The sequence below is a fragment of the Electrona antarctica genome (genome assembly GCF_951216825.1).
Source record: "Electrona antarctica genome assembly, chromosome: 13".
Lineage (NCBI taxonomy): Eukaryota > Metazoa > Chordata > Actinopteri > Myctophiformes > Myctophidae > Electrona > Electrona antarctica.
Window position 1 is genome coordinate 7,439,223 of NC_136794.1, and position 26,714 is coordinate 7,465,936.

At 44.0% G+C, this 26,714-nt stretch overlaps 1 protein-coding gene across 1 annotated transcript in view; it reads right to left on the reverse strand.

Annotated features, from left to right (window-relative positions):
• Nucleotides 1-271: 271 nt before the first annotated feature.
• nck2a (NCK adaptor protein 2a) overlaps nt 272-26,714 on the reverse strand; it is a 49,230-nt gene continuing 22,787 nt past the window's right edge. Inside the window, exons 2-4 of the mRNA XM_079517565.1 lie at nt 16,098-16,339; nt 4,294-5,099; nt 272-3,239 (exon numbers count right to left, since the gene is read on the reverse strand). Of these exons, the coding sequence (XP_079373691.1) occupies nt 3,045-3,239; nt 4,294-5,099; nt 16,098-16,323 (1,227 nt within the window). The 5' untranslated portion in view covers nt 16,324-16,339 and the 3' untranslated portion in view covers nt 272-3,044. The remainder of the gene's footprint in view (nt 3,240-4,293; nt 5,100-16,097; nt 16,340-26,714) is intronic.

A 26,714-nucleotide genomic window follows, 5' to 3' on the forward strand; every position in this document is an offset into this window, starting at 1 on the left:
TCTGCTAGACACAGAAAAGCAGTAGAATAGGCTAATCAGTGAATAAAACTTGCGGGGAAAGTGTTGAAGACTCAGAATGGCACATCTGTAGATCCTTGGAATTAATTGGCATAACGACCAAGAAAAAGGGATTATATATATATATATATATATATATATATATTTAATAACCTGGCCTTTATTTACAGATTGGGCATGTCATTAAAGAAAAAGAAAAAAACAGCGATGAATCACAACATAACAGCAACAGATTTTGACCCCCAAATACATATCGTTTTAAGTATTCTGCAAAAAACTTTTATTGAACAAAAGTATTTCAATTCTTACCATGTTGTCGGTGGTACAGTACCATATAGCTGGATCAGAACGATTCATTTATGCAGCCGATCTCATTTTGAATATATACATACAGTGGAAATAAGAATTAAATAACAATGTTCAATAACATTCAGAATGATATATAATGTCTTATAAAAGCCGAGAACCCCATGATCCGATACTCTCATTGGTAAACAGAAGCACATAGCCAAAGGAAACAAAACCAAATTAATAAACAAAGGTTTGGTAAGACTAGAATAAATCTTGTTTTTTTTTATACGGCATTCATAAAGCAGAAGTAAATTGAAGACTTTGTTTTATACAACTTTTAAAGACAGAACATCAATGAAAATATGCTTTTGACTCGCTTTGAATCAGCATTGGTTTTGTTACAGCCAAAAGTGTTGGACTGGTTTAAATGAACTAATTGCTGAGAAACGTGGTTGGTTTATGAATGTATTATTATAATAACATACAGCTTACGATTATGCCTGTAACTTCTTACTACTCTGTTCTCAGGGTCTACTTATAGCTGAGGAGAGTCATCGCTATTCCTCTTCTTCGCAGCATAGCAATAGTTTCAAAGATGTATGCGTTTGATAAATATGAAATCAAGAGGTAATTTTGTGTATTTGCAGGAGGATATTGCGATGAGCAATTCTACATACTAAGCCATTTCATTTCATATCCGAGCGTTCAGATTAGTCTGTAAACTCAAAATAAATTATAAAAACAAAATAAGCTGGGCCAGGAAGGCTACCAAAGGTAGGCTTTCCGCTTTGAAACAACGCCTCAACTCTTTTACATCCGAAGTGTTGGGAGAATTATTGGAATTATTCGTTATTGGAGACATATTGGAATAGAAAGGTACCTGTGAGTTTGAATGCGTACAGTTTATTATTGTGGAGCTAAAACTGACAGATGGCAGTGCAGCGAGTGGGGTAGTGACGGGGTGGCACATTTGGTTGGTTGATCGACAGACATTCAAACCGTCTGCGGACATCAGAGTCCTCCTCCTTTGTAGCTAGAATATATTAAATATTAAGCCATACGTTTAAAACAATCACTCAAAAGGATCAAGAAAGACCGGTTTGGGGGAAAAAAACAATAAGAGGAGGAAATGAAGACAAGTCTGGATAGAGGAGGGGTAGATATCACGTGGAGGAATGACGACACTAAAATGTGTGTGTGTGTGTGTGTGTGTGTGTGCGTGCGTGGCTGCGTGCGCAGGGGGGTATTACGGTCACTTTGTGAAATCATCGGGTGGATGATTGTTACCTCCAGAGATGGTTAGATTACAGCATAAAAGTGGGTGCCTGGTGGCTCAGCCAGTTAGTGCACAGATTATGCTCCCTGTGAGCTCAAGGGTTAAAATCCGAGCTCCAACTTTTCTCACACGTATCTCCTCTCTCTCTGCCCTAGGTTTCCCCCGTCTCTCCACCCAGATAGCCAAGAGAGAGTTACGACACTCCCATAGACTTATGACATGAAGAATGTTCCTATGATATACATTATTTTCTATAATGTATTGTTCAAAACCAACTCACGACTTGATTTGGAATTTGTTTGGGGCGTGCTTGGAGATAAGAACAAGAAGAATGCACAAGTAACTCTTGCCATCGGGTGACCAATATTTCCGAACACCAACTGTACAGTTTCAAACATTGAAACCTCGTGATGGGTGTTGATGAGGCACATGTGATACATGGCCCAAGTGATCACGGCGAGATCAACCCATTTTGGGGCGGGAACCCCTTTTGGTGTTAGCATTATGTTATGCTTTAGCTATTGAAAAATAGCAGATCTACAAGCTCATAGCGCGCCACCGAGTGGCGCGCTACGAGCTTGTAGGTCTGCTATTTTTGAAAAATCGAAGAACGACTGACATAGAAACATAGCTTTTTCAGAAAACTGTCAGGATGTAGAAGACATTTTTAGAATCTGATCTCAGGTCAAAATGGGTTAAGGAGTGTCATAACTCTCTGTTTCAACGTTAAACAAGGAATAACAACGCCCCAAATTAAATCAAAAAAAAAAAAGGGTTTCAAAAATAAAAACACTTTAATGGAGTCCATTTAGTTGAACAAGAATGGAACAAAATACACGCCGGCGGCAACAATGACAGGAATAACACGAGACAATATAATCTACGGTCCTCCGCCAAGAGCACATCCTCTCTCTCAAAATGTTCTCAACACTTGTCCTGACTGTATGTATGCCTGGTGGTGTGTGCGTGCGTGCGCGTGCGTGCGTGCGTGCGTGCGTGCGTGTGTGTGTGCGCGCGCGTGTGTGTGTGCGTGTGTGTGTGTGTGCGTGTGTGTAGGCCAAAAGTTGGGGTGACCCCACAAAACAAGACCTTAAACATTTCCGTTAGCAGCTGATGTGCTCACCGACATAGTTAGCCTCTCACACTAAGAAATAAAGAGGGGCTTGAATATGTTGTGCGCCTTAATGAAGGTGTTTTTGAGCATCTTGCTCACACATTGCTTGCCGTCTTGGGGATTCTGGGCTCTATGGCTGCAGATAATTTCACCTAATATATAAAACCTGAAACAGTAGATGAAGAGTGTGGATGATATCAGCCCCTCCAGAGCTACTGTAAGGCTTGCATTAAGACAGGTAGTGCACAGTAATCCGTGTATGCACGTCATACAAGCATGTTCCAGTGTTGATGTGTGTGTGTGTGTGTGTGTGTGTGTGTGTGTGTGTGTGTGTGTGTGTGGGAGTCACAGTAGCGCTTTGACCAAATACAGCTTGTCTCCGTGTTCACTGGTGAAAATAGGCGCTTTCTTGTAGTGCTCCACCAGCTCATCCATGGAGTTGAACCGACGCTGGCCGATACAGAACACTCCCTCCGTCTGCTGCACCTTGAAGTGCTTGTTCTTCCCCGGCGCCTTCAGAGAGACCGAAAAGTCATTGGGCTGAAAGAGAGAGAGAGAGATAAAGATAAAGAAAACGTTATTGTCCATTAAATTTACATAAAATGGAAATTTGTCTTTGGCACCCGGCAGTCAGTTACAACAATAAAACATTACTTAAAATACACAGATGCATTAAAATACTATATCAAAATGCATTCACATAGACACAGCAACAGTGATCATGAACAGTGGGGATTAGGTGAACTATCTAAACATTTTCTTTCATTTAAAATGTCCACAGCAGTTGGCACAAATGAAGTTTAGTAACCCTTCTTTTTAGAACATTTTGCCCTAAGCCTCCTGCCCGATGGCAACAGAGAGAGAGAGAGAGAGAGACGGATTTGAAAGGGTTACAAATGACAAAGAGAAAGGTGAAGTTTTATGGTTGTACATGCTGCTGTATACCAGCAGATGGCAGTATACTACACAGTATACTACAGTTAAGTGATGGTCTGTAAACAAAGTGTCTCTTTGGTGGCAAAAGCTTTCCATTCAATGGACAGCGGGCGGAGTAACTTTAAAAAAATAACAATAATCTATTCAGCCTGTCCTCATGAACTGCACTTTTAATATATTGTTATGGTTATCTTGATGCTCTTTTTAACCTTGCTCTCTAAAGCACATTGTAACCCTGTTTCAGCTATACAAATAAATACACTTTCATCATTAACCCATTCTCGGGGCGGGAACCCCTTTTGGTGTTTTAAAGCATTATGTTATACTTTTAGCTATTATTATTATAAATAGCAGATCTACAAGCTCATAGCGTGGCACCGAGTGCCGCGCTACGAGCTTGTAGGTCTGCTATTTTTGAAAAATCGTGAAAATCTTTGAATATATTCTTTCAGAACGTTTTTAACTCAAATCTTTGCTTCTGAGGGGTTCCTGGAATAACATATTTTCAGATGGGGGGGTCGGAGGCATATTACATATAACTTTTGGAGTCCTTGACATGAAATATTGAGCACCACAGATACAGAAACATAAGGTTTTTCAGAAAACTGTAACATTTCAGGCCTAAATGGGTTAATAACCCTTAAATCTTCTCACTCACCGATGACTCGCTGTCCCGTATGAGGAAGTCTCCTTCCTCGGCCCTCTCGTTGAGAATGCCCTCGGCCTGGTGTCGGGTGATGTTGCCGTAGTACCAGTCCCTCTCGGCGAACTTCCCCGAGCGCGCCGGTCCCAGAGCGTGGCTGCTCTGGGGGGACCCGGGCACGGACGAGGGACACGCCACGACGACATGGCCCTCGTTCAGCACCACCACGTAGTTCTTAGGCACCAGCCCCACCAGGCCGTGCGAGTTCTTACACCGCCACCACTCCGGGTCGTTCTCCGGCTTCTCCACCACCTCCATCACCTCGCCCTTCTCAAAGTTCAGCTCCTCCTCCGTCACCGAGCTGAAGGGGTAGAGAGTCTGAACGAGCTGCAGCGGCCCGCCGCCGCCGCGCCCGTTGGCCAGAGACGGGTCCCCTCCCCCGTGGCCCGCCCGGGGCCCGCCCGGGTGGTCTTCCTCCCTCCCGTCGTTGTCCGGCCCGCTCGGCTCCTCCTCCTGCACGTAGTTGGAGGGGAACCAGCCCACGCGGCCCGCCTGGCTGCCCCGCCACCAGCCGTCGCTGCACTTCTCCATCACCACCACCCGGGAGCCCTTCAGCAGGGTCAGCTCGTCCTCCCTCTCCGCGGCGTAGGCGAACTTGACCACGGCGGGAACGCTGAGGTCGTAGACTCTCTCGGTGGCTCCTCCGCCTCCTCCTCCGCCGCCTCCTCCTCCCCCGCTGCCATTGGATGGGTACTCCGTGTCCGAGCTTGGCGTCGGCGAAGCATCGCGGGCACTCGTCTTCCTCTTGGTCTTTCCCAAGCCTGAGATTTGTGGAGGAGAGCGGGGGACAAATACAGCATTAACTTAACCCATTTTGACCTGAGATCAGATTCTAAAAATGTCTTCTACATCCTGACAGTCTTCTGAAAAAGCTATGTTTCTAAAAATAGCAGACCTACAAGCTCGTAGCGCGCCACTTGGTGGCGCGCTATGAGCTTGTAGATCTGCTATTTTTCAATAGCTAAAGCATAACATAATGACAGAGACAGACAGACTACATGTTCTACATCAACCAGTGTGTGAGTTTCCATTTTCCAATATTAATATACATCTTTGTTACTAAGGCTATGCATGCTATAGAGCAGGGTGTCCAAAGTGCGGCCTGTGAGGCCAAATGCGGGGACGAATTTTATATGGCCCGCAGCTTCGTACCTAAACAGAGGGTAGGCACATGCATAAAGTGACGTGGCAAAGTGAGTTTAACGTTGTTTTAACGGTCGGTTAATACAATCAGATAGGACTTTTCTGTTCGGATGTATGGGCTGTCCAGAAAGTAGGTTTTTTTTTTGCCACTCAGCAGGCGTTCCTGCATAACTTCCGGGTACGATGATATTGTCACGCACAAAAACTACTTTCTGGCCTTGACAGCCCATACATCTAAACAGAAAAGTCCTATCTGATTGAACAACGTTAAACTCACTTTGCTTTACTGTCATACTTTATGCATACGTGTGCATACCCTCTATTGACATGTAAACACTTAGATTGATGGATAAGTATACATAGAAAATCACAGGAAAATCAATCACCAGCAACAACACAGGATTTATAAAGTTAGTGAGAGGTTCTGGTGAATGAATCAGCAGATGGGGCTGACGATGCACAAGCACAGAAAGGTCTGAGTCTCTGCGTGCTTCCACAACGGAAGCAAACGCTGGTTATTGGGGCAGCGATCCAATTGAGGAGCTGCACTAAATAGGGACAGAGGACATACTTAGAGAAGATTCCCCGAAGGAGGACGCAGAAGAGACATTCCTGCCAAATATAGCCGGGAGAAAGTACATCATGGCCATCATTTTGGGACTCCAGTGCTCATTATATAACACTCCTTGTTCCATCTGTATAATCTCCACGCTCTTAGACACAAATCTCTGCTAATCAAAGGGCTGAAAATAGGTGTTGGAACTTTGGTAGACAGACAGACGGGTGGGAAAAAGTGGAGCAGCTGATGATGACAGCAAGCCACGGGATCAAAAGGTGCTTCCTTCCCTAAACCTGTCGGACTCTTCCCCGCTCCAACAACACAACAAAGGCGTCGGTTAGAAAACACACACACACCCCACTCTGAGACAACAAAGGCGTCTGTTTAACCGATTTTGACCTGACGTCGAAATAAATAAAAATAAGTCTTCTGAAAGACTATATATTCAAAGATTTGTGCCACATTTTCACGATTTTTCAAAAATAGCAGACCTACAAGCTCGTAGCGCGCCACTCGGTGGCGCGCTATGAGCTTGTAGATCTGCTATTTTTCAATAGCTAAAGTATAACATAATGCTTAGTTAAAACACCAAAAGGGGTTCCCGTCCAGAATGGGATAAAACACACTGAGAGCTTTGGAGGCCACGCGGGAGTCCTACCAGGGCCAAAAACTACAACATCACACAGAAACTAGTTTTTCACCTGTCAAATGGAAGAACGTGCAAAGCAGACTAAGTGAGAACGATTGCCGCGGACAACGAACAAAGTGAACGTACTGGAGCCAGCGCGAGCTGCTGTAACACTTACACGCGCAACCGCAAATGCACACGCACATGCACACACACACGCATGCACACGCACGCACGCACGCACGCACGCACGCACGCACGCCATTTCATCACATTTAGTCACATCAATGAAGATGGTTTAAAAAAAAACATGAAAAAGATGAGGATAATGAGGGAGTTGAAAAGAGAGCGATAAGAGGACATGAATACTGATCAGGTACAACATGTAGACCTTGGTGATCTGCGTTAGCTCATAGTCATATATTGAGACTCGGACAGAATATCATATCCGTGAGCCGGGGTGAAAGGTTGTCTCATGGGCCTACTGAGAGAGAGAGAGAGAGAGAGAGAGAGAGAGAGAGAGGGGAGCTGCCACGGGTTCGAAAACAGAGATGTCACTGCGGGTAGCAGACATGCACTCCCTTAAGCCCTCATCAACTCAGCAAAAGCGCGCACGCACGCACGCACGCACGCACGCACGCACACACGCACACACGCACACACACACATTAACCTTCACCTATCTCTTCACTATGCGGACGTAGGCATGTTATTCAATAAGCAACAGCCCCTCGGGCTCCACCACAGCAGGTCTCCATGCATATAAAGATCCAGAGAACTTAAGCTCTGGGTCAGAGGTTTCCTGGCTGAAGTGAGTCTTCCTATACCAAACATACCATACCAGCCGACATTGCATTGGGAGCTATGAAAGTAGCCATGCGTGCACTGCCGATATCTCAACGGCATAATGTACAAGAGCACTTATAGGACTCAATGAAATGGGAGATTGACTGTATGGGGTTGGTTTTATTCTCGTGTCATGCCCTGTGGTACTAACCTGACTCCGCCAGATGGGGCAGCAGAGAGTACAGGAGGAACACAGTGTACTCTCTGCTGCCCCATCTGGCGGAGTCAGGTTTCTGTGGTACTACAGTACTACACAAACATCTGCCACGTTAAGTTCTCTAGCCCATTCTGTCCGGGAACCCCTTTTGGTGTTTTTTTAGCATTAAGTTATACTTTAGCTATTGAAAAATAGCAGATCTACAAGCTCATAGCGCGGCACAGAGTGCCGCGCTACGAGCTTGTAGGTCTGCTATTTTTGAAAAATCATGACAAATGTGGCACAAATCTTTGAATGTATATTCTTTCAGAGCGAATGTTTTTGAGTGGTGCAACCACTCCAAGGAACAGCAATGTCCGTGCTAACCTACCTATGTGACTGTGTGACTATGTGACTATGTGTACCAGTAGGGGCAAAAGCGGCGCTGTTGTGCCAGAAACAGAGAGAGAGAGATAGTGCTGCACTGTTGCCTGCTAATGAGAGAGAGGGGGGGGGGGGGGGGGGGGGGGGGGGGGGGTAGTTGCACCACCCACTTTACCTCAAATCTTTGCTTCTGGGGGGTTCCTGGAACAACATATTTTCAGATGGGGGTCGGCCGCCAATTACATATAATTTTTGGGGTCCTCAACATGAAATATTGAGCACCGCTGAATATAGAAACATGAGGTATTTCAGAAAACTGTCAGGATTTAGAAGACATTTTTAAAATGTCAGGCCTAAATGGGCTAGTCTACAGAAACAACTGGAAGTGCTCAAAGTTCACAAAATACGCCAACATAATTTTGCAGCATATCCTGTTGACATAATGTGCATGTGAGTGTGTGACAGTCTTTTAAAATTATTGTTGAGATCATTACAGGCCTGTAATAATGAAGGCCTTGCGTTATAGATTGTTCACAAACTGGTTGATGATACAATCTATTTATAGTTCAGAAACACATCCCAAAAGAGGATCCCAGTGATACCAGGGAACCCCTTTTGGTGTTAGCATTCGGTTATGCTTTAGCTATTGAAAAATAGCAGATCTACAAGCTCATAGCGCGCCACCGAGTGGCGCGCTACGAGCTTGTAGGTCTGCTATTTTTGAAAAATCGAAGAACGACTGACATAGAAACATAGCTTTTTCAGAAAACTGTCAGGATGTAGAAGACATTTTTAGAATCTGTTCTCAGGTCAAAATGGGTTAAAATATGGTATGGATCTATGGATCATTGTGCCAGACAGTACAAGGAATCCGAATTTCCTTCCTGCTTCATATTCTCTGACAGAACCCTCACACCTTATGTGGAGATACACTACGTCAGTACAAAGTGAAAGGAGTCAAACAGGCACTAGTGTGTACTATAGGTAGGACGCTTGTTGAATATTTTTGGCCGTTTAACTCAAGAGAACAGCATGCATCCATTTACAATATGAACTCTGCCTTGACTGGGGAGTGGGACACACACACACATTATTGCGAGCTAAATTAAAAAACTAGCATTGAAAATACGGAAATTGTTGAGCATTTGAAAGCTGTATTCCAAACTAGTGACTGAATTAAGTCAAGATCCATCAGATTCTTCTGTTCTTTTTACAATCCAATAACTCCCATTAGAATCTAATGGGAGTCCTTCTGCTGCAAGGTCATCTAATGATTAGATGACCTTGCAGCAGAAGGACTTTAAAAGGCCCCGACACTAAAAGTGTCAGATGCTCGTGTCATCAATGTACCCAGGGCTGCAATTATTGATGGTTTTCTTAGCAATTATCTTGTCGATTTTTCGATTTACTGAATAATCTACAAGAGTGTTTTGATATTTTGTATTTTTTTTTTATATCAACAAATCAAAGCAAAAATATTTTAATCAATGCCACACCGGAGTTGTAAAATGGGTGCGCCAGAACCTTGCTGATGAATCTTTCAGAGTTCGGTTCTATTTCGGAGCTTTGGCGCGCAGCACAGACCAACTAAGATGGTAGCATCACGGTAATCTATTTTCATTTCAAACGTGTATCGCAGTGCATGTATGTTTGTTTGCACATTCTAGGAACATAAAGGGCCTTGCAAACGTGAAGCGAGGAACGCAGGCGTTGCTGCCTGGATCAACACAGGTCTCCTCCAGGTCTGTTGAAGACGGGGCGCGACAGCGCAAGCAGCGTAAACAGAATCCAGGTCTTGTGTGTCGCGGGCGTGTGCACGTAACGAGCACGCGCGCAACAAATTCACGGGACCACGCTCACGTAAATACGCTTGCGTTGTCGCACCGCGACTTCTCAGAGCAAAAACGCAGGTCTCATTGAAAATGAACTATAGGCGTGTTTTATCGCTCCCCGTTTGCAAGGACCTTTAGACTGTTTAAAAATGAAAGACAATGCGAACAGGCGTGACACAAGCGTCACTCGTGCTCACGTCAATGATTCTTGTTGTGGGTCAGGGCCTTTAGACCTCACCTATTAGACATCGCCTCATCAGCTAAATGTTCTCACCCACTGAATTTAATCAGGATTCTAACAATGAAAAATGGAGTGCTAAAGATTGAAACAGAACTAGGCCATAATGTGCTAGTCAATATGTGACGTGGTTGGGGAGGACAGATGGATAATCCATCATTCCAGCGCTGCCATTAGTGCCAGTGACTCTTCTACTGATCATCAATCTAACCAGAGAATATACAGTCACAAACGGAGAGGCCAAAGACAGAAAAAAAAAAAAAGGTACTCAATTGTTTTACTTAACCCATTTTGACCTGGGAACGATTCTACAAATGTCTTCTAAATCCTGACAGTTTTCTGAAAAAAACCTTTTCTATGTTTCTGTCAGTCGTTCTCAAACATTTTCAAGGACACCCAGAATTATATGTAATTGGCCGCCGACCCCCATCTGAAAAGGGCCACCCCAGAAGCAAAGATTTTAGTTAAAAACTTTGTCTCTGAAAGAATATATATATTCAAAGATTTGCGCCACATTTTCACGATTTTTCAAAAATAGCAGACCTACAAGCATTGTAGGTCTGCGCGTTCGGTGCCGCGCTATGAGCTTGTAGATCTGCTATTTTTCAATAGCTAAAGTATAACATAATGCTAAAACACCAAAGGGGGTTCCTGCCCAGAATGGGTTAAGTAAAAGTATCAATAATGCAATTTAGAACTACTTCGTTACAAGTAAAAGTACGGAATTGAAAATGTACTTGAGTAAAAGTACAAAAGTATCGGCATCAAAATGTACTTAAACTACTGAAAGTAAAAGTATTCATATTGCAGAATGTCACATTTCACAAATTCAAAATGTGTTGAAAATCTATTGAAAATAGCCGCATTTCGAGCTTGTAGATCGGCTATTTTCAAATGGCCCGAAATGTATAGGGTTGAAGTGGTTAATGTATGTTTTCTAATGAAAATTTAAATTAACTAGTAACTAAAGTTTTCAAATAATTGTAGTGAAGTAAAAGTACACATTTTGGCTCCGAGATGTAGTGGAGTAGAAGTAAAAGTACTGGAAATTGGAAATACTCAAGTAAAGTACAAATACCTGAAAATTGTACTTAAGTACAGTACTTAAAGGTATATTCAGTGATTTGACTTAATTCAAATATCACTTATTTTTTCTTTTTTTCTGGATAATCCTCCCTACTATAGAGTGTGCTGACTATATAAGGAGTTCCTCCCTGTCCCCAGTGAGCCCCTGGGGTCAAAAAACCCTAGTTTCAGTTTTGGTGGCGGGTGGCAAAGCCTTCATCCAATCAGGATGAGAGGGGCCTTCCTCCAATCATGATCGAGTGGGGGCGGGCCTTGGTGCACATTTTGTTACCGGGGCGGACTGGGTGGTTTTCCAAATCACCCAAATCACTGAATGCTCCTTTAAGTAAAAGTACTTAGTTCATTTCTACCACTGGTATTGTCCTGGGGTTGGGGGGGCCGAGGTGAGAGAGAGACATGCTTGCCCTGTCAAAACAGACATGCTGCTCAAGTGAAGAAAACTGTGGCAGGCGGTGCCATGCTGCCATGCTGTTGGCACACATTGTCTGCTAGACGTTTCCCCCCGAGGGGAGTTATCCACAGAGCTGAGAGGAAATCAGAGTGTCAGAAGAAGAATACTGTATTCGTCCCTCATCTCTCTATTTTTCTCTCCCCTTTGCATTGTCCTCTTTTCACTGGTCTCTACTTCCTTCCTTAATCCAAATATGACCTCTATTTGGAGAAAAAAAAATCACCAGCCTGATTGAATTTAGCCTGGCGTCTCTTTGCCCGTTTGTTTCTTCTCTTGCATTCTCTCGTTCTCCGTTTGCTGACAACAAGAGTTGGCCCAATTTCAAGTGGCCCAAAAAAAGAAAATCAATGACTATTCCCCCCTCGGCTTCTTTCCTCCCGCTCAGCAGACGTTCTTGAGCATTTCTAATCATCTGTTTAAGCCATTTTGACCTGACCTCAAAATTTAATACAATTCTTCTAAATCCTCCAGTTTTCTGAAATAAATATTTTCACGATTTTTCAAAAAATAGCAGACCTACAAGCTCATAGCGCGCCACCGAGTGGCGCGCTATGAGCTTGTAGATCTGCTATTTTTCAATAGCTAAAGCATAACATAATGCTAACACCAAAAGGGGTTCCCGCCCAGAATGGGTTAAAAAAACGTATTGACACGGACAACCCTGCACTGCCGCGGTAAGCCCTTCTCCACATAGTTTAAATTAAGTGGAGTTTAATCCATTTCACCCTCAGCTGATTTCAGCTCATGACACTTCTGTCACTCGGTCCAGCTACATCTATACAAGCTACTATTATTCAAGTGATGTCAGGACTCGAGAGCCACAGACAACGTCTTGACAGACCAGATAGCGATGGGCAAAGGAATATTGTCCCTGGGGGCGGCGCCGACAGCTCCCAGCTAGGACAGTGAGAGAATAATTTAGTGTGTACCCCAATATGTTTACGTACGTACGTACGTACAAAGTTTACGTACAAAGTTTACGTATGTACAGACAGACAGACAGACAGACAGACAGACAGACAGACAGACAGACAGACAGACAGACAGACAGACAGACAGACAGACAGACAGACAGACAGACAGACAGACAGACAGACAGGACAAGACAAGACAAGACCAGACAAGACAGACAAGACAGACAAGACAGACAAGACAGACTTAATGGTTTCATCTTGCTTTTCATGGTTTTCGTCCTCAAAGTAGTAGTTTTTGTATTGACTTTCGTTGGAAATGATGTACCCATTCCACATACTGTGAAATAAAACTTTCAATCAGTCAATCAATCAAACCAGGGCCACATTGAGAAGGGAGAGACGGCAGCAAGGTCAATTGAATCTAAATATTCTCCCGGAATACTTTTTCAATAATATAACACATATTTTGTGAAAACCTTTGGGAGTCACTTAAAGGCGTATTCTTCACCCAATATTAAAATGGCTTTTTAAAGACCACATCTATCTCCTCCAGAAGGTGAAAGGTAGGGGGAGGAGCAGCAAAGACCACATCTATCTCCTCCAGAAGGTGAAAGGTAGGGGGAGGAGCAGCAAAGACCACATCTATCTCCTCCAGAAGGTGAAAGGTAGGGGGAGTAGCAGCAAAGACCACATCTATCTCCTCTAGAAGGTGAAAGGTAGGGGGAGGAGCAGCAAAGACCACATCTATCTCCTCCAGAAGGTGAAAGGTAGGGGGAGTAGCAGCAAAGACCACATCTATCTCCTCCAGAAGGTGAAAGGTAGGGGGAGGAGCAGCAAAGACCACATCTATCTCCTCCAGAAGGTGAAAGGTAGGGGGAGTAGCAGCAAAGACCACATCTATCTCCTCTAGAAGGTGAAAGGTAGGGGGAGTAGCAGCAAAGACCACATCTATCTCCTCCAGAAGGTGAAAGGTAGGGGGAGTAGCAGCAAAGACCACATCTATCTCCTCTAGAAGGTGAAAGGTAGGGGGAGGAGCAGCAAAGACCACATCTATCTCCTCTAGAAGGTGAAAGGTAGGGAGTAGCAGCAAAGACCACATCTATCTCCTCCAGAAGGTGAAAGGTAGGGGGAGTAGCAGCAAAGACCACATCTATCTCCTCCAGAAGGTGAAAGGTAGGGGGAGTAGCAGCAAAGACCACATCTATCTCCTCTAGAAGGTGAAAGGTAGGGAGTAGCAGCAAAGACCACATCTATCTCCTCCAGAAGGTGAAAGGTAGGGGGAGGAGCAGCAAAGACCACATCTATCTCCTCCAGAAGGTGAAAGGTAGGGGGAGTAGCAGCAAAGACCACATCTATCTCCTCTAGAAGGTGAAAGGTAGGGGGAGTAGCAGCAAAGACCACATCTATCTCCTCCAGAAGGTGAAAGGTAGGGGGAGGAGCAGCAAAGACCACATCTATCTCCTCCAGAAGGTGAAAGGTAGGGGGAGTAGCAGCAAAGACCACATCTATCTCCTCCAGAAGGTGAAAGGTAGGGGGAGAACGACCACATCTATCTCCTCCAGAAGGTGAAAGGTAGGGGGAGTAGCAGCAAAGACCACATCTATCTCCTCCAGAAGGTGAAAGGTAGGGGGAGTAGCAGCAAAGACCACATCTATCTCCTCTAGAAGGTGAAAGGTAGGGGGAGTAGCAGCAAAGACCACATCTATCTCCTCTAGAAGGTGAAAGGTAGGGGGAGTAGCAGCAAAGACCACATCTATCTCCTCCAGAAGGTGAAAGGTAGGGGGAGTAGCAGCAAAGACCACATCTATCTCCTCCAGAAGGTGAAAGGTAGGGGGAGGAGCAGCAAAGACCACATCTATCTCCTCCAGAAGGTGAAAGGTAGGGGGAGTAGCAGCAAAGACCACATCTATCTCCTCCAGAAGGTGAAAGGTAGGGGGAGAACGACCACATCTATCTCCTCCAGAAGGTGAAAGGTAGGGGGAGGAGCAGCAAAGAGCACATCTATCTCCTCCAGAAGGTGAAAGGTAGGGGGAGGAGCAGCAAAGACCACATCTATCTCCTCCAGAAGGTGAAAGGTAGGGGGAGTAGCAGCAAAGACCACATCTATCTCCTCCAGAAGGTGAAAGGTAGGGGGAGTAGCAGCAAAGACCACATCTATCTCCTCCAGAAGGTGAAAGGTAGGGGGAGGAGCAGCAAAGACCACATCTATCTCCTCCAGAAGGTGAAAGGTAGGGGGAGTAGCAGCAAAGACCACATCTATCTCCTCCAGAAGGTGAAAGGTAGGGGGAGGAGCAGCAAAGACCACATCTATCTCCTCCAGAAGGTGAAAGGTAGGGGGAGTAGCAGCAAAGACCACATCTATCTCCTCCAGAAGGTGAAAGGTAGGGGGAGTAGCAGCAAAGACCACATCTATCTCCTCCAGAAGGTGAAAGGTAGGGGGAGGAGCAGCAAAGACCACATCTATCTCCTCCAGAAGGTGAAAGGTAGGGGGAGTAGCAGCACATCTATCTCCTCCAGAAGGTGAAAGGTAGGGGGAGTAGCAGCAAAGACCACATCTATCTCCTCCAGAAGGTGAAAGGTAGGGGGAGGAGCAGCAAAGACCACATCTATCTCCTCCAGAAGGTGAAAGGTAGGGGGAGTAGCAGCACATCTATCTCCTCCAGAAGGTGAAAGGTAGGGGGAGTAGCAGCAAAGACCACATCTATCTCCTCTAGAAGGTGAAAGGTAGGGAGTAGCAGCAAAGACCACATCTATCTCCTCCAGAAGGTGAAAGGTAGGGGGAGTAGCAGCAAAGTTGGAACAAGGCCTCATTCACACGTACCAAACACCAATCAAGCAAATGTTTGGTCATTTCTTTGTTTTTTTGGGCCACCACAATGCTTTTCCAATGAGTCATTGGTGGTGTTCTGCCCCTCCCCCCTCAAACAAAAATGTTTGGCAGCATCACTCCCAATCTTCCGCCGTAGTCTGAAGACCCACCTTTTCAGACTCCATCATGGCCCATAGCACTTATCCTACCCCCTTAGATAGCACTTTTTAGACTTAAATAGCATTTGAAACAGACTTATAGCATGTCATGTAGACAGCACAATAATTGCATTGTATAGCATATCATAGTACATATGTATAGCATAGTATAGTATATATGTATAGTTAATATGTATAGTGTCATTATATCGATATGTTCTAGTTACGTTCTTAGCTTACGCATGTTTCTTGATAAATGCATTTTATATATGTGATGTATTCCCATACTTTTGTTCTTGCCTAATGTAAGTCGCTCTGGATTAAGAGCGTCTGTTAAATGCCTAAATTGTAAATTGTAAATTGTAAACCATGTGACTCCCATTTGAAAAGCATTGTGGTGGCCCAAAAAAACGACCAAACATTTGCTTGATTGGTGTTTGGTACGTGTGAATGAGGCCCAACTGAACAGGAAGGGAAAACGAGGCTCCAACTAAGTAACGATCCTGACGAGATGTAACAAAAACAAACCACCTCTTCCCCTCGGACAAACCCAATAGAAACATTTCTCTTCTTACCCAGTGTGTCTTTGATGTTCTTCACCAGCGAGCCTTTCTTCAGGCTGTTCTTGCGCTCCACATAGTTGGAGGGGACGTAGCCCGTCTGGTTGTAGCCGTTGCGGACGCGCCACCAGGTCTTGGAGTCGTCCAGCAGGAAGAGGCGCTCGTTCTTGCGGATGTCAAGCTCCTGGTCCTGCTGAGCGGTGTAGTCCCACTTGGCTACAACAATCACCTCCTCCGTCATCTTTCATGGAGTCTCCCTGCAGGCGAAACACCAGGAAGAATGGTCGTGTTATTAGGCCAGACGTCAAAAAAAAAAAAAAAGTCTTCTGAAAAAAATATATATATTCAAAGATTTGTGCCGCGTTTTCACGATTTTTCAAAAATAGCAGACCTACAAGCTCTGCTATTTTTCAATAGCTAAAGTATAACATAAATACATAATGCTTAGTTAAAACACCAAAAGGGGTTCCCGTCCAGAACGAGACGAGACACATCACTAGGAAAAAATATCCAATTGCAAAACAATTGTGATTTGAATAAAGAAATCTTTTAGGTCTACTTTACAACTACTTTACCGTTTACAAGTATAACTACCACAATCAACATACATTGATTAACCCACCTGAGCTAGATTCTACAAAATGTCTTCTAAATCATGACAGTTATGAAAAATCTGTCAGTGGTTCTCAAACATTTTCATGTCAAGGACCCACAGAATTATATGTATGTAGGGCGACCCCCATCTGAAAATGTGTTGTTCCAGGGACCACCCCAGAAGCAAACATATGAGTTAAAACGTTCGCTGTGAAAGAATATATATTCAACGATTTGCACACTTTCACAATTTTTCAAAAATAGCAGAACTACAAGCGGCACTCGGTGCCGCGCTACGAGCTTGTAGATCTGCTATTTTTCAACAGCTAAAGTGTAATATAATGCTTAAAACACCAAATGGGGTTCCCGCCCAAAATGGGTTAAAGATGATATATATACTAGTCATAAATTATACCAACAACGTTCTAAATACCATAAAGTAACCAGTTCACTGAACACATGCTCCTCCCCCACATGCTCTCTGAGACTAGTCATGAGAGAAGCCAATGACGCACAGAAGTCAGTAAGGCTGAAATAAAATGCGGGAAATGTGGCACGCTGCACGCAACTACATACCTCAATACAGGTCAAGTTAGCTTGATAAGGCAATATGTAACATTTCAGTGCAGAGCTGTCAACTCTCATGCATTGAGTGAGTTGACAAATGACCCTGGCCCCCACCTACCCACCCACACGAGAGAGAGAGAGAGAGAGAGAGAGAGAGAGAGAGAGAGAGAGAGAGAGGTAGAGAAAAGGGAGCTGCCATGGGTTAGAAAACAAACAGAGATGTGGCCTGTGTCGCGGGTTCGAGTCCCGATCCCGACGACCTTTGGCGCATGTCTTCCCCCCCCCATCTCTCTCCCCCTTTCCTGTCCTGTAAAAACCTATCAATAAAAGCATAAAAAGATATCTTAAAGGCCTGGGCCGTGGCTCAGCGGTCCAGGCACCTTGGCTGGTAATCCAGTCTGGCAGTGTGCCGCGGGTTCGACTCCCGATCCCGGCGGCCTTTACTGCATGTCTTCCCCCCATCTCTCTCCCCATTTCCTGTCAGCCTACTGTTTGTCCCTCCATTAAAAATAATAAAAGGCGAAAGCCACAAAAAAAACATTAAAAAAAAAATATATATATATATATATATATATATATATTAAAAAGAAAACAGAGATGTACATTGTACAGCCACTGCGGGTAGCCCGCTCATCGCACACGTGCACGCACAGCGCAACCCCAAACCCAAACATGTCCAAACTTATCCAGTAACGTTAATGCTCGTTCCTTTGAATTTGACCAGAAGTCGCCTCGTGATTAGGGCGAGCGCTCTATCAACTTGAGCTACATCTACAGAGAGATTCCATACACCCCAAATAGTGTCACTCTCAACCTCTAGATAGTATTCTTTGGAGTTTGATAGATGGACAAATCGACATCAAATGCATAATGGTGGGGACGTACACCTTGTTTGCCACATCGACGGCTGCATAAAGGCAGATATAAAGGCTTATTGATTAATCTGGTGCTCTATAAATTAACTGCAGTCCAATAGTGCCACATTCGTACAGCGGCACAAATGTCACACAGAGCTTGGCCAATCCGCAAAGCCGATGGGTTGGGGTTGGCCCATAATAAAATCAAGCAGGATGATGCCTAAATATGGCATGTAGAAAGATTAGTGGGGAACATTCTGAAGCTTGCCTGCCGTCTACCAGAGACGTCATCGCTCAAACTGCTCTTTATCTCCGCCAGGGCTAACTAAGGCAGGGCAGAAGAATATGTTTTGCCCCCCTGTGTGTGTATATACAGTATGTTTGTGTGTGGTATGACACATTAATCGAGAAGGTTTGATCTAGTTTGCCGTCCTGTCAAACGTTTTGATAGGAGAACCGATGGCATGAAAAACATCCGAGCAATCTAGCCTATGTTTAGAACACTGCAAAGCTCACAGACTGGAAAACAACTAAATGAAGTTTGGTTAATATGAGAGAGATTATCTGGAATGATAGAGACTGAAGAAAGCCATTGTTTTTTTTGTTTTTTTTACTGGACACCATAAATCTTCGTCTAATTACTAACAATAAAACGAACCGATTGCGCATCCGATCTGAAGAGAATTCAAGCAATACAAACTACAAAGCCCTACTGTTGTGGGATGCGGTCAATTCTGGAACATTTTTGAGTGGTGCAACCACTCCAAGGAACAGCAATGTCTGTGACGTTAATGTCTGTGACGTTAACCTATGTTTGTGTGACTGTGTGTGACTGTGTGTGACTCATGAGTACCAGTAGGGGCGCTGTTGTGCCAGAAACAGAGAGAGACAGATAGTGCTGCACTGTTGCCTGCTAATGAGAGAGAGAGAGAGAGAGAGAGAGAGAGAGAGAGACAGAGAGAGAGGGGAGTTGGGGAGGGGAGTTGCACCACTCAGTTCACACGGGTGTGATTTTTACTTTAGACTTTGTTTCCAAGGGGAAATTCCTTTCCAAATCACTGTACATATTAGACAGCAGTTCACACAATAACAGAATACAACCATAATAACATATGACCAGTGTTGATTTCGTCGACTAAAACTAAGACGAAAAATGTTCGTCGACTACCTTTTTCCACTGACGAAAACTAAATGGAAACTAAGCTGTGATGACTAAAACTAAGACTAAATATACTGACAATTTAGTCAACCAATAAAAACTAGACTAAAATGTTAGGAAGGGACTAGTGGAGAGATCCAGTATGTAATTTTACACTTGCATGCTGAAAATAGCAGCATCGCGTTGTGAGCTTGTAGATCGGCTATTTTCAGCAAGTGTAAAATCAGCCGGCAGACGGCATCAAAGCCCGCCAAAACACATTTTAGTCGACTAAATCACCTGTAGATTTAGTCGACTAAAATCTCATGACATTTAGTCGACTAAAACTAAACTAACACCAACACATTCCAGGTGACTAAAATGTGACTAAAACCAAGTGAAAACTATTCAAGAGACTATGACTAAAACTAAAATAGAGATTTGCTGCCAAAAACAACACTGCATACGACAGCCAAAAGTATACAAAGTGAGTCCTGTTGTTTAATGCCAGCTATGCCAGAAGGTATCATGCTTTTCCCAAAGCGAGCCCTTCTCCCCCTCAGTGCCCTATACCTGCACCCCCCTTACTCCATAAATACCCTGCCCCGACCTCAACCAACAACCAAAGAGCACTTGCCGAAGTGGACATGTTTAATGCATCCTTTCAACCTCAAACCAGGGTGCAATTGCATCAGCGTACCTTTTACAGACATATGAAAGTCTTTACACCATGTTCAATCATTTATGAATAATGTATCATCTGCATAGCAATGCGCCGACGATTAACTATTCTAGTGTTCCAGGCGTGTGTACACGCAAACACCTGCTGAGTGAAACACACTTAACTGGCCTGAGGGTAGGGAAAAGAGTACTTTAACCAATTAAAACCAGGAAAGCTGTGTCGTTTTAGATCTTTGCGTCGGCTATTAAAAAGAATAATGTTATTTTCAAACATTGGAGAAGAAAAAAATGTGTGAGAACTACTGATTTAGAAAGCATTTGTAGAATCGACCCCAGGTCTTGATGGGTTAAAGTGTGTGTGTGTGTGTGTGTGCGTGTGCGTGTGTGTGTGTGTGTGTTCACTACAAAGACTGAGCATTCCAGAGTAGAATGTAACAGACACACTGTATAAAAACGGGTTGCCCAGAGATCACACGTTGCTTCCTTTCTCATATTGTCAACTGCACTTTGTTCTTTAACGAGGGGGCATAGAGAGTAAAGCTTGGGCCACAAAAGAGAATTATGACTCGTGAGAAGTGCAAGCCTCCCAAATTACACCATAATAAAAGATTCCATTACCGCCGCGAAGATTCATATCTTCTATGCAGATAATATTTCATGAAATGCAAATGGGAACACTTTGAGGCATTGGGCGTATTTTTTCATTAGAGCTAGATATTAACCCGTTTTGGGCGGGAACCCCTTTTGGTGTTAGCATTATGTTATGCTTTAGCTATTGAAAAATAACAGATCTACAAGCTTGTAGCGCGCCACCGAGTGGCGCGCTACGAGCTTGTAGGTCTGCTATTTTTGAAAAATCGAAGAACCACTGACATAGAAACATAGCTTTTTCAGAAAACTGTCAGGATGTAGAAGACATTTTTAGAATCTGATCTCAGGTCAAAATGGGTTAAATTCCACTTCAATTAGGCCAGAGACACAGAGACGGCAGCAGCGCACTTGACAGGAGGAGAAATTGCAGTTACCCGATCCACTGATAGCAGATACTGTAGCTACACTGACAAAACACTAGAATCAGATTTGTGTCACACGACATGGAGAACCTCTCACAAATATGTCTTCTTTCCATATATCTACAAACTACGCACAGCTCAGAAGGAGGGAAAAAAAGAAACGATGGAATGCTGCGTTGCTGAATGCGCCCATGCTTGTAGTCACTAAAGCCGTCAAACTGGATTCCCTCACAGGCTGGGACAGGGACAGCAGGCGAGGTGAGACAGCGAGCGGAGAAGGGAATTGTACAACATGCCACCGGAAGAGGCGGGTGTGGTTTAACAATAACTTCATTTGTGCACGGAGCGTTATAGGCAACTCTTTCCATTTCAATTCGACAGTGCCAGCAATAGCGTCCCAGGAAAGAATCCAGATAAGTTCAATTCAGTGCATATCGAGGGGGGGCGACTGTGGCTCAGGAGGTAGAGCAGGTCGTCCAATGATCCATGGGTCGGCGGTTCGAATCCCGGCTCCTCCTGTCTACATGTCGAAGTGTCCTTGGGCAAGACACTGAACCCCAAATTGCTCCCGATGTGCTGGTTGGTACCTTGCATGGCTTCCGCCGCAATCGGTGTGTGAATGTAAGGCACAATCTATGTAAAGCGCCTTGGATAAAGGCGCTATATAAATGCACCATTTACCATTTATATTCAAACAGGTCCCAAGTTCAGTGGCTGGACCGTTTCTTTGGAAAGTATACATGAAGTAGAATTGGAGAAGATTTTTACGGGTCGAGGGACAGTGACGTCACTCGAAACCGTCCCTGCGTGGTATTGTGTGAGCAACGAGCATGTGGCTTCTATCTGCCTCGGGCCAGCAGGGCCAGAATAGATTACAACGAGCAAAAATGCCAATTTCCTTTTATATTTATCATTTCATATCTAATATAATTCTTTCCTCGTAAAATTCCATCTTCCACCAGTACCATCTGCCCATGTCTCTGAGATGTTAATCAGCGATTTAACAGATGAGTCGTATGTATTTCGTATGCTCCCATCATTGCCAGAGTCCTCCCCCCCCCCCCCACTCCTCTGTCGCCCTGACAACCATGCTCATTAGGGAGAGTGATGGGAATGCCACCGAGAGCACAGGATCAATCCTCCTCCTGTGTGCATCGACACATGCCAGAGTGCCACGTAAGCCATCATTCTTACACACGCACCGATGGTCTGCCAACACGCCATCACTGTCAGTCTACAGAAATCAGTTAGAGAGAGGCCTTGTATAAACAACTGCTAGCAAGCAGTCTGCGAGGCTTACTCCAGCGTAAGTCATTTAACCAATTTAGGCCTGAAGTCTTCTGAAAGAATATATGTTCAAAGATTTGTGCCGCATTTTCACGATTTTTCAAAAAATAGCAGACCTACAAGCTCGTAGCGCGCCACTCGGTGGCGCGCTATGAGCTTGTAGATCTGCTAATTTTCAATAGCTAAATAATGCTTAGTTAAAACACAAAAACGGATTTATTCTTGTATGTTATACTTGTGGGGTTTATGAAGAGAAGCTGTTAATGCCGCCATTTATTATTTTTCTACTCCAGTATTTCAATAATGCTTCTGTGAAAAAAACGAATAAACAAAGTTATAAAAAAAAAAAAAACACACAAAAACGGGTTCCCGTCCAGAATGGGTTAAGCTATGGGCCATAAATGGGTTCATTAAACGGTATGTTTTAGAATCAAAAGGTCTTTAAATCAATTAGCTCCACCACCTGTTTTATTGATCGGGGGCCACGGGGGCCACAGGAAGACGGGGCGTAAAAAATGGCAAGAGATTGCATTTTTAAGAAAGGATTTGTGTATGTGTGCAAGCCCACCCAACCGGATCCCCCCCCCCCCCCCCCCCTGTGGGTGTGGGTGGGTGGGTGCGCAGCACACAAGCCCCCCCAAAAAAAGATATGGGAGAAACGGGGTTCAAAACGGAATAGTGGGAGCGCTTGTGCTCCCTGTGACCCTCCATTCTGAGAGTGTTAAAAGAAGAATGGAGGATCCCAACAGACTGCTGAGTGGGGACTAGGCCAGCACTTCACAGCTCCCTTCACTGAGGTGGGAAGGGGAGGGGGGGGGCTCAGAGGCTCTTTTAGCACAAAAGAGAAGAGAAGGTAAAAGAGGATTATGAAAAAAAAGAGAATGTTTAAAAAAAAAAAAAAAAGTCTGGCAGAGCTTTCCGTTTTTGGCATTCAGGTCAACCCTAGCCAGATCAACCAATAGGGAGAATGTTTCCACCCCTCTCTCAACTCCCTTCATTCCAAGCCGTTCACATTTAAGGGAGAGGGACCGTTTTACCCCCTATGAGCACTGAGTGTCTGTCTGCAGCTTTTTTTGAGCAACCTCAAGAGGCGGAAACATAAGGAAATGCACCCCTGGCATGCTAGCGCATCCCATTCGGTTGACAGTGAATGGGCGTCTGTGATCAGGAGAGGCCTAATAGACCTCTCTAAATGCTCTGGCTCTCTAAACACAGGCCAGAGACTGAATGAGCAAGCCTAATAGAGAACAAAATATATATGCAGTCGATGTTAACGTGTTCAACGTCATGAACTTCTGCTGTGAACGCGTCTCAAACAAAATGCATCACTAACAGAGCAAAAACAAAAACAAAAATTGGTGAGTGACAGATCTAATTGTTGACATCATAAAACAGGGATGCTTTTCCATATAACAAAATCTCTCGCATGCAGAGAGGGCGTGGTGGTGTGCGCGAGCGTTCCAGCTCATCTCTCTGGCTTTCTGATGACAGAGATGGTGGTTTGCTTTTCTTCTGTGTCGGGGTTGGAAAATGGGTACCATGCATGGCGTGCAAGAATATCCTCAAAGGGACCAGGATAAAAACATCAATAGGCTCTCCCCGATACTCAAAAACCTCTCGAGGAGGTCTTGGGGAAAGACCTCAAGCTGTTCGTTTTTCCACTGCCGGCTCAAAAATAGACAAGAGGAGATGAGTTCAGCTACCGGCAGCACTGCACACAGACCGCAGAATTAGATCCAGGCCTGCTATCATCCCTCGCCACATGACTACGCAGTCGAGGATAGGGCAGCGCTCCGTTTAACCCATTTAGGCCTGACGTCGAAATGTAAAAAATTTCTTCTAAATAGTGAGAATTTTCTGAAAAACCTCATGTTTCTGTATCAGTGGTGCTCAATATTTCATGTCAAGGACCCCAAACATGATATGTAATTGGCCACCGACCCCCATCTGAAAATATGTTCCAGGGACCTCTCATGCAGAAGCAAAGATTTGAGTTAAAAACGTCAACATTTTCACGATTTTTCAAAAATAGCAGACCTACAAGCTCGTAGCGCGCCACTCGGTGGCGCGCTATGAGCTTGTAGATCTGCTATTTTTCAATAGCTAAAGCATAACATAATGCTAACACCAAAAGGGGTTCCCGCCCAAAATGGGTTAAAAAATAAATCTCATTCTGCTGTGCAGAGCCTTCCAACTAAACCCTGACGAGACCAAGGATAGGACAGACACACAACTATTTTGTATTATGAGCCGAATTAAAACAGTTTAACCAATTCGGATGTCTGTCTGCGGTTCCAGCACGCACTTGCCTTGAATCTATTTATTGTTCATGGCAAAACGCAGAAAGTCCAGACAGAGCGACATCCAGTTTGGATTACATCGGCCAGAGATGAGGAATTCCTTTCTGCCCAATTCCTAATTTCCTATGCACAGATTTCTCTTTCAAAGCAACTTCTCACACTCAATCACGTTCATTTTCAGACTCATGGAGTGAATCTCCATGACTACACTACGTGTGGTGGGTGGTCCTGGTTTCAATGACAGACCCTTTAGTACAAGGCCGGTCACAATTACATAATTGACTATTCACAATTATTTGAGGTAATATCAATTATTTTGTCATAATCATTCCATGTTGACAAATGTTCTGATCTACAACTACGTGAGTGACGTGTTGTAATGTTTTTCTGCAATTGTTTTTAGCCTTTTCTTGTATAAAATGAATAAATGTCAGTAATTTCTTGACATCGTCATATCTTCCCTGTGTATCTTCCCCAATGTCGTTTTGTATCCGTATGTTCCAATGTTCAATGCCAAAAACACAATTAAATCATTATCAATTAATTGTCAACTTAAAATTTTAATCGTGACAGCCTGATTCATCACATGCATTCCACTCTTGTTTTCTAGAATGCAAAGGTTCAACGCTCATCATTCTATATTATTCCTTTTCTTTTGGCTGTTCAATTCGGGACCATTTGGTTACATTTGTATTCTCTCAGTTAAATTAACACAGAGTACTGTACTGTGTACTAACTGTACTTGCGCTTGAGTGGTATTAGGTACGGTCGCCCATAATCCATCTCGCCCTCAATTCTTTTCCCGCCGACCTCACGCCGACCGCTCGGTGCCGCGGTTCTTGTATTCTTTATTTTGTTTTACTGAGAATAAAGGTTTGAAATAAGTTTAGGGTTTAGGCATAGTTTGACTGGGGTTAAGTTTAGCTATAGGGTTAGGTTTAGGCATAGTTTGACTGGGGTTAAGTTTAGGTATAGGGTTAGGTTTAGGCATAGTTTGACTGGGGTTAAGTTTAGGTATAGGGTTAGGTTTAGGCATAGTTTGACTGGGGTTAAGTTTAGGTATAGGGTTAGGTTTAGGCATAGTTTGACTGGGGTTAAGTTTAGGTATAGGGTTAGGTTTAGGCATAGTTTGACTGGGGTTAAGTTTAGGTATAGGGTTAGGTTTAGGCATAGTTTGACTGGGGTTAAGTTTAGGTATAGGGTTAGGTTTAGGCATAGTTTGACTGGGGTTAAGTTTAGGAATAGGGTTAGGTTTAGGCATAGTTTGACTGGGGTTAAGTTTAGGTATAGGGTTAGGTTTAGGCATAGTTTGACTGGGGTTAAGTTTAGGTATAGGGTTAGGTTCAGGCATAGTTTTACTGAGGTTAAGGTTAGGAATAAGGTTAGGTTTAACCGTTTTACGCATCATTTACTTAGGTTACTTTAGGAATACCAGCAGAGGCGTATCTACAATAAGGCGAGGGCAGGCGTCCGCTTGTCCAAAATCCATTTCTGGCCTGGCCAAAATCCATACAATGAGAAAAAAAAAGGACAAAAACAAGACATGAGCACTATTAATGGACAGCTGATTGGCCGTTGCGGTAGAGCTGAAGAAAAAGATAAACATTAGTACAGGTAAAATACTGTAATGGGTAACTGCAGCAAACTGCATTTGTGAGGGAGCAATTAGTTGATCAAACAGTGTAGTCCCTCCCTATGGCTGCTACATTCTACAGGCAAGGCCAATGTATTTGTATAGCACATTTCAACAACAAGGCAATTCACTGTGCTTTGCTTTTATATAAAACGTTAAGTAAAGACACACATTATAAAAGGACATCAGAATTTCAGCATGTAAAAAAAAGAAGTTGAGAAATTATGCGCTCAACCTCTGCTTAACTTTTACATTTTATGAATGTACAAGATCTCATTGACATGCTCTCTTTAGGTTTGCATTGGCAATAATGCCATCACACAGCAAAGAGCCTTAACCAGTGGCGTATCTACAATAAGGCGAGGACAGCTGTCCAAATCCATTTTCTGCCTGGCCAAAATCCATACACAAAACAAGACCTGAGAACCATTAGTGGACAACGGACTGGCCGTTGCGGTAGAGCGCAACCCTCAATCACCCATTGGAATGTAAATGCATGCCTTTCAGCCTTTGTATCCTACTCGTCTGGCAGGTATATCTCTTTGAAAACCTTTAGTGCTAC